Source organism: Myxine glutinosa, chromosome 6, assembly GCF_964187855.1.
Source record: "Myxine glutinosa chromosome 6, kmMyxGlut1.1, whole genome shotgun sequence".
Lineage (NCBI taxonomy): Eukaryota > Metazoa > Chordata > Myxini > Myxiniformes > Myxinidae > Myxine > Myxine glutinosa.
The window spans coordinates 130780585-130792879 of record NC_136266.1 but is presented as its reverse complement, the minus strand read 5'-3'; the positions used below and the strand labels follow the sequence as shown (position 1 = coordinate 130792879).

The window sequence follows — 12295 nt, the reverse complement described above, 5'->3', positions numbered from 1 at the left end:
TCTTGGACAGATAAAAAATTGGTTTCCTAGAGCTGGAAAGGAATTAATTTGGAAAAGAGTTTAATCACATCTCTCAACAAAAAGGACGGCTTGCAATTCCATCTGTCACGTACGGCGGACAAGGCTATAACATCTATGCCAGGCCGTCTGTAACCATAAAGTGACACCCGGGTTGGTCCACAGACCAACTTACCCTACCACCGGTGGATGTCACGTGGCAATTCTCAAACTTCTTCTTCACTTCAACATCTGCCATGACCAAGGCGAATGAATACTCACCGAAACATCGGCTTTAGTCGCTACTGCTGTTTGACACTAAACTGAAAAGGGAGTAAACGTGACGTTCTTGAGACATTATATGCTTATCGCCTCCCCCACAGACTAACGGACCAGAGCCTACAACACAACAACAACAGGCATTTTAAGGCCATTTTCCCTGCAAGAGCGGGGGTTAGCCTTGCGGTCCCCATGACAATCTTCTCCATTTTGCCTTATTTTCCGCATCTCCCCTTGTTAACCGCCTTGCCCACATTTCTTCTTCGACCATCTTTAGCCAAGTCTTTCTTGGTCTTCCTCATCCTCTACTTCCTTCGACATTCATTTCCATCACTCTTCTCAACCAGTCACTTTCATCCTTCCTCAACACATGACCAAACCATCTCAAACTGTTTCTCTTCACAGCATCCATCACAGGCTCTATTCCCATCATCTTTCGCAATTCATCATTTGTCTTCCTCTCTCTCAACGACACTCCACACATACACCGAACCATTCGCATTTCCACCCTTTCTAGCCTTCGTTGCTGCTCTACGTTCATTACCCATGTCTCGTCCCATAAATCATAACACTTCTCACACATGCAGCATACACCTTTCCCTTCAGCTTCAACGACACTCCCCTCCTCGTCAGCACGCCACTCAGTTCCCGAAACTTCTTCCATGCACATCTCACTCTAGCAACCGTTGCCGAGTCTGATCCACCTTCTCCATTCAGCATATCTCCTAGGTAACAAAATGTTTTCACACCTTCCAGCTTCACGCCGTCTCCAAGATCCAACTCAACATTTCCTCCATCTGCAGCTCCCTCTGTGCACACCTTACACTTGAATGTAGCAGCTGCACTGGTTAATGACCCTCTCAAACCACTACATTTTGGATGAACCCACTCAGCGCACATTGTACATTGAATGGAGTTCACTCCGACACCCTTCCTGCACACAGCACACGGCCACTTCCCAGTTCTTTCCACCTCACCTCATGCTTTACCACTTGCCATCACCTTCGTTTTTCCGATATTCACCTTCAGACCTTTTGTCTCGATACATTCCTTCCACCTCTTCATCTTCTCCTTCAGTCCATCCATACTTTCTGCAATCAACACCAGATCATCTGCATACAACAACTCCCACGGTAAACCCTCCTTTACATTCCGAGCCAGCACCTCCATCACAGCTACAAATATTAGTGGACTCAGTACCGACCCCTGATGCCCTCCCACCTTCACCTCAAAGTCACCACTGTTCCCGTCCTTCGTCCGTACAGCTGTGCACGCTCTCTCTCGTACATTGCCATCACTACTCTGATAAGGGAGCTCCAATAAGGGAGCGGGTGGACTAGTTCCAGAAAATGTACAATTTAATACGCTGTGCAGTGCATTTGTATCTGGTGAGTCGACACTTGTAGAGCATGACCCTTGTTTTTTATTTTGTTTTTTGGGCTGCGATGCAGTTTATCAACGTATGACTGTGGAATGTTCCAAATAGCCTGTAGCATTTTCCATGGTTTATCCAAGGTGTGTTTGGTTGCCGTTTGACTTTCTCAGGATCCATCGAACCCAATATAGCCTCACTAATGTTCATATCCGAAGTTTGTGTTGGCTAAGGAATCTTGGTTCGTATTCTATCGGCCTCTTCACATTCCAGATAGCTTTACACCACATTGACTGTGTGGTTGGGGTCATTGTCACGTCGGAAGATTAATCCCCTCCAAATTGGATGTGTTTCTGTAAGGAATGGTGTGGATCGCAACCTGCCTATACCTGTCAAGTGTACTTTCGATTTCATTTAAATCTGACACTCTTGTTTGAGATCCAGCCCCACACTTTTATTTCTCCACCCCCATGTTTCACCTTAGCTGTGTGTATTACTGTTCTTGAAGAAATGATCCCGCCCATACGTTCAGCTACGTCATTTATAAGATATTTACTCGTTTATCCTTTTCGAGAACATACCCCGATGCACTCAACATAATTTTCGGAGAGTTTGGGTTTTTGGCCTCTTATCACTTATTGTCAACAGCACCGGTTTTCCGTATCCTCAGGTTTGCATCGACCTTCTACTGAAACAGGAAGTCTGGCTGCAATCTGCCCCATGGAGCAGTCTTTCCTACCTAAGACATTGATTTATACTCGTATTTGCTTGTCATGTGATGTTTCCTTACCAGGAGAAATAGTATTGATCACACATTCACCACACTACAATGATATCACCACCAATACTCTTATAGTCATTCTGCAGGTGTGGTACTATGATTGCCTGCATAACAACCAATCACAGTGTACAATATAATCACATGGCTGTACTATGGAGCATTTCATTTTTACATACGACATGCGATTCTATCATGTGTTATTTGCATTTTATATCCCGAATTTCCTGTTTCCGTAATTATTTCCAATACTGTATATGTATGTATGTACATAAAAACATATTTGAGTCTTCTAAACAGCCTTTCCACCATTGGTATCTTAAAATCTGGTTGTTGTCCAGAATCACCCAAATGGAGATTTTAAAATATATATATATTTATATATATTTATTGTTCTGATGAGCATTGCATGTGCGGCCATTTTTTGGCAGGAGAGGGCAGTGTTGAGTTCTTTGCGTGGCAATGTTTGATTGCGGCTTTGCCTGTCTTATCGCAGGAAATTCCTTGTTAAGGAGGGAAACGTGGCAATGCTTGATCAGACAGATGGGTGGAATTAACCTGGAAATTTGAACAACTTGACATGCCATTCTGCAGAATGGGGTGGGATATTTGGGAATGTAAAAGGAACCAATTGGGTACCTTCGCAGTACGTAAACGATGGATATTTGATTGTTTTGGGTGTTTTTTGTCTCCTTGATTTGATGTTTAAGGATTTTGTTAGGTCGTTACTTGCTTTATGAAGAGCTTTAATGTCTAACATGTATAGATATTGTATCGCTTGTGGAGACGTGGAGTACAATCCAGCATGAGGCTATAACCGCATATTCATGCTTTGATGTCACCTCCAATCCGATATGTGTCATATACAGGCCACATATGATGTGTGTGTATGATGTCTGGCTACTCCATGCGGGAGCACTGGCATGTTTGTAGTCCGTCACTTGCATTGATCGATAGGAGGACATGCATCAATGAAACTCATCCAGCAGACATTGACCGCACATTGAAATGCTAGTTTTCCCCAATCTAAATATTATTAGAGCACATCATTACCTTTACTTTGCCAAAAATTGCTGGTTTTTTTTATATTTTATTGCAAAAAATTAATTTTAAAAATACATACGAGGGTTGCCCAAAAAGTTTTGCAACACTTTCTATACTTCAGTCAAAATCAACAGGAAATGTCTGCAACTTATTCTGTCGTTAATTTTGAATGTCCCGCTTACTACTGCAGCACTGTGGCACAATACGTTTTCTAGCGCATGCGCAGGGATCGTCAAAATGGCGCTGTGTGGTGATGAGCGTTTTAAACAACGGCCTTTTATTGAATTTCTGGTGGCGGAGAAGGAGTCAGTAACGAACATTCACAGGCGGTTAAAGAATGTATACGACGTCAATGCTGTTGATATACAGAGTCACTGTTAGTTGTTGGGCTTCACGAATTGCGGGTTCTGAGAAAGGCCAAGTGGAGCTCAGTGACGCGCCTCGCTCTGGTTGGCCAACAACAGCAGTCACTCCGGCGTTGCTTCAACCTGCTGATGAACTCATTGTAAAGGACCGACGGATTACAACCAGAAGGCTTGCAACTGAGCTCTCAGTATCCGGAGGGAAGTGTGAACAACATTATTTATGCCTTAAAATATTCAAAAGTGTGTGCATGTTGGGTTCCACGAAGCCTAACCGACGATCACAAAACTTTGCGGAAAGAGGCGTGTTGAGATTTCCTTTCCCGTTACGAGGCTCATGGTGAAAGCTTTTTGTCACGGATCATCACTGGAGATGAAACAAATGGATCCATCACTTTGAACCAGAGACCAAAAGACAGTCAATGGAATAGCATCATCCAACTTCTCCTCAAAAGAAGAAGTTTAACGTTACGCCCTCAGCAGGGAAAGTCATGGCAACTGTTTTTTGGGATGCAGAATGGGTGATTTTGGTAGACATTACTCCATGTGGTCAAACCATTAACTCAGATCTGTACATTCAAACTCTTTTTAAAAAATTGCAGAAGCGTTTTAGGAGAGATCAACCTCACAAAAATGTTGCTGAAATCCTCCTTCAACACGACAACGCATGACCACACACGTTTGAAAACACAAGAAGCAATCACAAAACTCGGATGCATCGGAAGATGGTTCCCCACCCACCCGAGAGCCCAGATCTTGCTCCCTCAGTTTTCCACCCCTTTGGAGCCCTCAAAGATGCCATCTGTGGGAAAAGGTTTGGGAATGATGACAAGGTTATTGAAGAAGTGAAGAGTGCAGGATTCAGACGGGTACAAGAAGGGGATGCTCTTGTTTCTCGCTGGCACAAGGCCGTTGAAGTTGATGGAGATTATGTAGAAAAATGAGGAGTGTAATAAATAAATCGAGTTATCCTATGAGTATGTTCAAATAATTCTATAATAAATTACTAACAATAAAAAAATTGTTGCAAAACTTTTTGGGGTGTGTGTGTGTGTGTGTGTGTGTGTGTGTGTGTGTGTGTGTGTGTGTGTGTGTGTGTGTGTGTGTGTGTGTGTGTGTGTGTGTGTGTGTGTGTGTGTGTGTGTTTTTTGTGTGTGTGTATATATATATATAAATATATATAATTTAAAAACACACCTGATCACAAGTGTGCCTCACTGACCAGGTCCTCAGCATCATCCCGTTTCGGCCCTTCAACCTCGATACGGTCAGCTGAGGTGGGCCAGCAGGGGGCACATATGCCTCCACATGCAGCAGCTACACCTGAATGCGTACATACCCCCACCCCCAGCCAGTGAGAATGCAGACTACAACAACAAAACCGTCTCAACTCCCAGGATCCACAGCCCCTCACCCACTCACACACCAAAAAACCCACACCTAACCAACCGACCACCTACCCTTACAACATGCACCACTCAAACAAAAACACATTCATGCAAAACCACATCCACTCCTGCAACACACACACACACACACAATTCACACATCTCCATTTCTCTTCCACGCTCAGTGACTATACCCCTTTATGCTGAAATTAACCAGGACAAACTCAACCTGCACCGTTCGACGTGCCTTCATGAACTTCCTCCAAATCCAAAGTGAGCCTTTCAAGGCAACCTGGGCCACTCTGTCACACATCCTCCTTCTTTCTGTCCCACACACTCCAAACCGAGTAAGAAATGCAGAAAAGGAATTGCCAATATATCCGCTACACCTGACACCTCAAATGGCTGACAAGAAACTCGCCAACCCTTCTCCCGACACACTGCCTCCAGCTCACTGTACTTTCCTCTCTTCCTCCATGTTCTCTTCCTAAGGTACAGACAATGCCCCTAAAATGACCTGTCTTGTTGCACCTGGCCAGATGACAATTTCAGGCCGCAACCTTGTCAGAGATCTCATCTAGGAATACTAATTGTGGATTTAGGTCTGCCACCACCTGTCAATCACAAGCATCTGACAGCCCTCTTGCTTTCCACCTCCTCCTCTTTCCACCTCTAACCACTTGGCCCTCTGACAAACAACACCTCTCCCCCATCGGTCTCCTTCTCCACTCTTCTCTCTCTTGATCTCAGCACCTCTTGTTGCACCATCTGCACCACCACCGCCAGCACCTGATCGTGCCGCCACTTGTATCTTCCTGCTGCCAATGCTACTGAGCATGCACTGAGTGCATGCTGCACCGTTCCCACACCTCCACACAAAGATCTCTCCTCCTTTAACAACCCCCACAATCTCAAGTTTACTGGTGATGGAAGCACATCATACGTTGCCCGCAACAGGAAACTCAACAATATTATTAATATTCATTATTATTTTACAATATACAAATATACGTATATATTCAGCTTCACCATGGAGACTATTGGGAATCTTTTTTCAGTTCTTTGTACAGACTGTAATAGCCTTCCCTGCAGGTGAAACGGTTTCATGCTCATGCATATTTTTGTGTGCAGGTGCGTTTGCACATTTATGCATTTGTGTGTTCGTGTGTACTGTTGCAGATTTTATTTCCTTTGTTATTGCTGCCATTTTGGAAAAATAATTTATCTTGCGAGTTGTTCGTTGCTAGAATTGCCTTGACTAAAATCAGCCATTTTGTAGTCATTTCAATTTGATTCGTATTTGAGATTTCCATTGAACGTTGGCAGATATATACTGTAATTATTTAATTATTTAGGTTTGATTGAAGAGTTGATAACATTGGCGCAAATTGGTAACACTGGGCATGTACTCGCACTGCTTTCTGCGCGCAGGTCATTGGAAACTGTGTGGTCCTTCTCGTGCTCAGCTCTGCCTTGCCTGTTCTCTCACGAACCCTCGGTGAGAATTATTCATGGTTTCTGTGCTTAAAATACATTATCTGCATATTACATACGCATAAAGTTGTTTTCTGTGGGTCGGTAAGGTAGAGGCGTTTTGGTAATAATTACCTCCGCCACCAAAGGTGGATGGAGGTTATGTTTTCACCCCTGTCTGTCTGTCTGTTTGTCCGTTTGTTTGTGAACAAGATATCTCAAAACGTTGTGGACAGATTCGGACTAAATTTGTCAGAGATGTAGTGTATCCGACAAGGATGAAATGATTAGATTTTGGTGAAGATCCGGATTCGTATCCAGCTGCTAGAATTTTTAAGCGATTCTTCACCATTGGGAGATCGGGCCAAAAACGATACATAGCAGGATATCTCAAAAAGTTATGGACGGATTTCAATGAAACTTGTGGGACAGGTTGTGTGTGTGACGACGAAGAATCTATTCGATTTTGGTGAAGATCTGAATATGGATTCGGATATGAGAATTATTTAATTGAAGTGATTCTTCACCTTTGGGTGATAGGGCTAAAACCAACTTATAGCAGGATATCTCAAAAGGTTATGGACGGATTTGGACGAAACGTGGTGGACAGGTTGTGTGTGTGACGAGGAAGAAACGATTCAATATTGGTGAAGATCCGGATCCGGCGAGTAGAATTTTTAAAGTGATTCTTCACTATTGGGAGAAAGAACCAAACACAGTATATAGCAGGAGATCTCAAAAAGTTGTGGACGGATGATTTTGATAAAATGTGATTATGCATTGTGATTTTCTGGTCTACTCTGGGATACAAAACGTAAACTGTTCACCTGGTGGAGGTATGCTCTCTACTGAGTGCCGTTCTAGTTGTATCTTGCTTGCATTGATAATCATGGTGGTTTCAAATGTATTTTAAAATATACATTTGGTAAATATTTACCCATTAATTCATTTAAGTCCACCTTCACCTGACCAGTCACTCCTGGGATAAGGTTTGAGGACTACTCATTCGTAATCCCGCAGAAGCCTTGTCAGCTACGTAGGTGACCACGCACATCCAGACGTACACACAAAGCTCTTTTAGAACGGAGCAAACGGAATCGCAATGTTGACCAAAGACCTTCCAGGCGACAAAACTGCACCCGGGGGTGACTCTATAGGCAAGCAGGTGGGACAAGACCCTCGCACTGTTTACTCGGTCAAAGGTTGCAGAAAGGCCCTTTGGACTGTCTTGCTGGGAGGAGGTGGAGGGGGGTTGTTTTTGTTTTACTGCCTTCTTGTGCAAGCTGCACTTTAAGGAAGGATTGAAATGTTCCCACACTGCACACAATATGACTCCTAAAAATGGCTCGAATTGCATCGCCATTTCCTCATTTAGTGCGACAATTTATACCTTAGATTGTGACGTTGCATGGAGCGTTTTTGTGTAAATTGCAAGGTTCGTTGTAATGCTCGATGGCTCTGAGTCATTGCATTCGTTTGTACAACTCTGCACAATATATTGATTTTGAATGTTCATCCGTTTATACGAAATACTTTGTCAAAATTTTAATATAACATCAAATTGTGTTCTCTTTTCATTTCTCATCTCTTTTTTTCTCTTCCTCCCCTCCCTCTCCGTTGCCTTTTTCTGTCACCTCGCTCTTCCATGAGCTTCAATCTTGTCTCGATAAAAATAAATCAAACAACTTTGAGTTTGCACCGTTCGACGTGCCTCCATAAACTTCCTCCATCACACAACTTTGAGTTTCTGCACCAGGACTAAAATGAAAGCTCCAGTAAAAAACACCTAATGGGGGGTGGGGGCGGGAGGATCCCGCCCCCCCCCCCCGATTAATTTTGCATTCATTAAAACAATCCTATCTTTTTTTTCATCTCCACATGTTTGCATCCACAACTTTCAAAATTGATGTTTAAACTACTATTATTACCTCCACCACAAAAAGTGGGTGGGGGATCTGTTTTCACCCCTGTTTGTTTGTTTGTCTGTTTGAATGTGAGCAGGATATCTCATAAGATTATGGAAGGATTTGGACAAAATTTGGTGGACAGTTTGTGTGATGAGGCCGATTTTATTAGATTTCAGTGAAGATCTGGATCTGGCCTATCAGTGGGATACAAAATATATAATGTTCAGCCTGGTGGAGGTATTCCCTCTACCGAGTATTGTTGTAGTTTTAGTATGTAAAGGCTTACAGTCACGTGAAAAAGTAAGTACACCCCATGCAAAGTTTTGACTTTTTCAACATATTTCAACATTCAGCTATTTGATCTTCATTTCAACAATATTGATAGATAAAGGTGATATAATATAACAAATATCATGAAACATTTACATTTTGTAGCCCATTGTATAATTTAAATAAACATAAATGCAAATTTCGCATATGGAAAAAGTAAGTACACCCTTGGCTCTAATAGGTGGTATTGCCCCCTTTGGAAGAAACAACCTCAAGTAGGCGTTTCTTATAACTGTCTACCAGTCTCTGACATCGACTGGGAGAAATGTTTGCCCACTCCTCCATGCAGAATTATTTCAGCTGTGCGATGTTTGAGGGGTTTCTCGCATGCACAACTCGTTTCAAATCCCGCTACAACATCTCGATGGGATTTAGATCCGGGCTTTGACTTGGCCATTCCAGAACCCTCCATTTCTTTCTTTTCAGCCATTTCTTGGTGGATTTACTGGTATGTTTAGGGTCATTGTCATGTTGCAAGGTCCACCTTTGGTTGAGCTTCAACTTTCCGACAGATGGCCTCACATTATACTCAAGCACCATCTGGTACAATGAAGAATTCATCGTGGATTCTATGATGGTGAGCTGCCCAGGCCCTGATGCAGCAAAGCTGCCCCAAACCATAATATTTCCACCACCATGCTTTACAGTTGGTATCAGGTTCTTGTGGTCAAATGCTGTCTTTGGTTTTTGCCAAACATGTCTTCTGGTACTGTGGCCAAATAGCTCTACCTTTGACTCATCTATCCAGAGCACATTGTTCCAGAAGTGCTGGTCTTTCCCTCGGTGCGCATTGGCAAACTTTAGTCTTGCCCTGATGTTCTTTCTGGACAGCCAAGGTTTCCTCCTGGCACACCTCCCATGTAGATCAAATTTGTGCAGCCTCTTTCTAATGGTAGACTCGTGCACTTTGACAACAACAGTGGCAAGAGCTACCTGTAGGTCCCATGATGACATTCTGGGGTTCTTAGAGACTTCTTTCAGCATCTTGCGGTCTGCTCTCGGGCTGAACTTGCTGGGGCGGCCTGACCTGAACAAGTTGGCAGTTGTTTGGAATCTTCTCCACTTGTAGATGATCTTCCGGACAGTCGAATGATTGATTTCAAATTGTGTGGAGATCTTTTTAAATCCCTTCTCAGACTCGTAGGCATCTATAACCTTCTTTCTGAAGGCCTCAGAGAGCTCTTTTGATCTAGGCATGGTGACGCCGCACACTTCAACAGCAAAGAGCAAACCAAACGAAATGTCTGAGGTTTAAATAAGACAGGTTCCTCCTAGATCCTCTCTCACGATGTTCTAATCATTTGCACCTGAGCTGGTGCACCTGATTCTAATTTTTAGGTATTTGAAGTAGTGATAAATGTAGGGGTGTACTTACGTTTTCCACATGCGAAATTTGCATTTATATTTATTTAAATTATACAATGGACTACAAAATGTAAATGTTTCATGATATTTGTTATATTATATCACCTTTATCTATCAATATTGTTGAAATGAAGATCAAATAGCTGTATGTTAAAATATGTTGAAAAAGTCAAAACTTTACATGGGGTGTACTTACTTTTTCACATGACTGTATATAGTGACTTTTTTTTTTTAAGTAAATGCTTCCATCAATTGTTGTGTTCCCTTTGCAGCATTCAACATGTTGGAAGCTCCTAATCACCCATATGCATCTTCATGCTATATATATATATATATATATATATATATATATATATATATATATATATATATATATATATATATATATGTATATATATATTTAAATTCCTACTCTTTGTTTGATGATGTCACAATGATGAATGTCACAAAAATATGATCGGAATTTGAGATAACTTTTACATCCCAAATTAATTGTTTTCTTTCAGTAGGTTGGGGGTTTAGAGGATTTTGTGGATTAGGGATGCCAACCAAGTCTAATGATATCAAAAGAGAAAATGTATATCATTATGGGATTTTAACTAATCACTGCAGACAAGTTTTGGGATGGTGATGCTCGACTCATTTTTTGTCACGACGATGCGTATATTCTCCAGGTATCACCAACTTTGATCTTCTTGGAAGTTTCGGACAGTTTGACTGGTTGGGGAACTTCCATATCGTATTGCTTTACAACGTTCTTTTTGCCGGTCTCAGCACGCTTTGCCTTGTACGCACCTTCACGGCAAGCGTGCGACGGGAATTACTGCGTGCACTCGGTGGGTACTGTGTGCATGTATCTATCTGTCAAAATGCATGTACACCTCAGAATATCCTTCTGACTCGCTTTTTCTGTCCTGTAACTCTCTTAGGACTGGCACGACTGACTCTGGCAACAGTTCCCGCTGCCTCGAGAAAGGGCTCTGCATTATGCGGCGATCGGACGCCACGCGGCCCAGCTTCCTTCGTGCACACACCAGGAGTCAATTCTTTGTTATGGAGAGCGGCAGCAGGACCCTGACAGGTCCAGCCATGAGCCTTGGTGGAATTTTTTTTTTTTTTTACAAAACTACGTTTTTGTGGTTTTTCTTTCTTTCTATGCATGAAATGGCTGTGAAATCATAAACTGTTTGCAAAGTAGGGGTTTGTTTTAAACATTTGGGTCTGCATTGTGCATCTTTCACATAATTATTGTACAGTATTTATGAACCACTTGTCTTTGTGGGTGATGCTTTACGACCACGAATACGTGACTTGCACTGGCTTTTTAGGTATAAATTTTGTTGTTGTTTTGCTCGTCGTCGCGCAATTTCTAATACAGTAATTCGTCACTTGCTGTTTCGTTGTGGGACAATTTGTCGCTTGTTGGACTAACAAAACTATGATCTTTTATTATTATTTTATATTGTTTGTTTACACATTTTGGTCACCTGAAATGTGCACTGTATTTTTTACAAGAATAAAAAAGAAAAAGAAAAAGTTTTAATTCTACTGTTTATACGTGCTTATATTCCCCTTATTTTTTGGCACCAAGAGCAGAACAAAGATTTGAGCAAGTTCCCATTACAATATCATGTTTTCGATGCCAATATGGTTTGGCCCAAACTTTTAACACGCGTTATCTTTTTATCCTTGCTCGTATTTTCACCTCAGCGGGTGCACCAAATGGCAGTAAACAAAACTGATTTAACTTCCTTCAAGTTACCCTTGTCTTATTAGTTTGTGCTATACTCGGATAAAATAATATTGATTTGATCTTTCAACTGTTTATCACTTATTCATTTAATCTCCTCTTCCGACAAAAAATTTTTAAAGGTGGTTGGTGGATGAGTGAGTGGTGGGTTTCCTTGTGGTAGGGGTTGATGCATTGCAAGTTCAGGAGAGTTTACAGTTTGAGAGCCAGATTTGTATTTTGAAACTTCTTTTGTCTTGAGGATGCAAAA

General features: G+C 42.0%; 1 protein-coding gene across 5 annotated transcripts in view; it reads left to right on the top strand.

Moving 5' to 3' along the window:
- LOC137430303 (protein LMBR1L) overlaps positions 1-11834 on the top strand; it is a 119211-nt gene extending 107377 nt beyond the window's left edge. For all 5 annotated transcript variants that reach the window (XM_068121080.2, XM_078780543.1, XM_078780542.1 and 2 more), the window contains 3 exons: positions 6652-6718; positions 10970-11131; positions 11225-11834. In XM_068121080.2, the coding sequence (XP_067977181.2) occupies positions 6652-6718; positions 10970-11131; positions 11225-11373 (378 nt within the window). In that variant the 3' untranslated portion in view covers positions 11374-11834. The remainder of the gene's footprint in view (positions 1-6651; positions 6719-10969; positions 11132-11224) is intronic.
- The last annotated feature ends 461 nt before the right edge of the window (positions 11835-12295 follow it).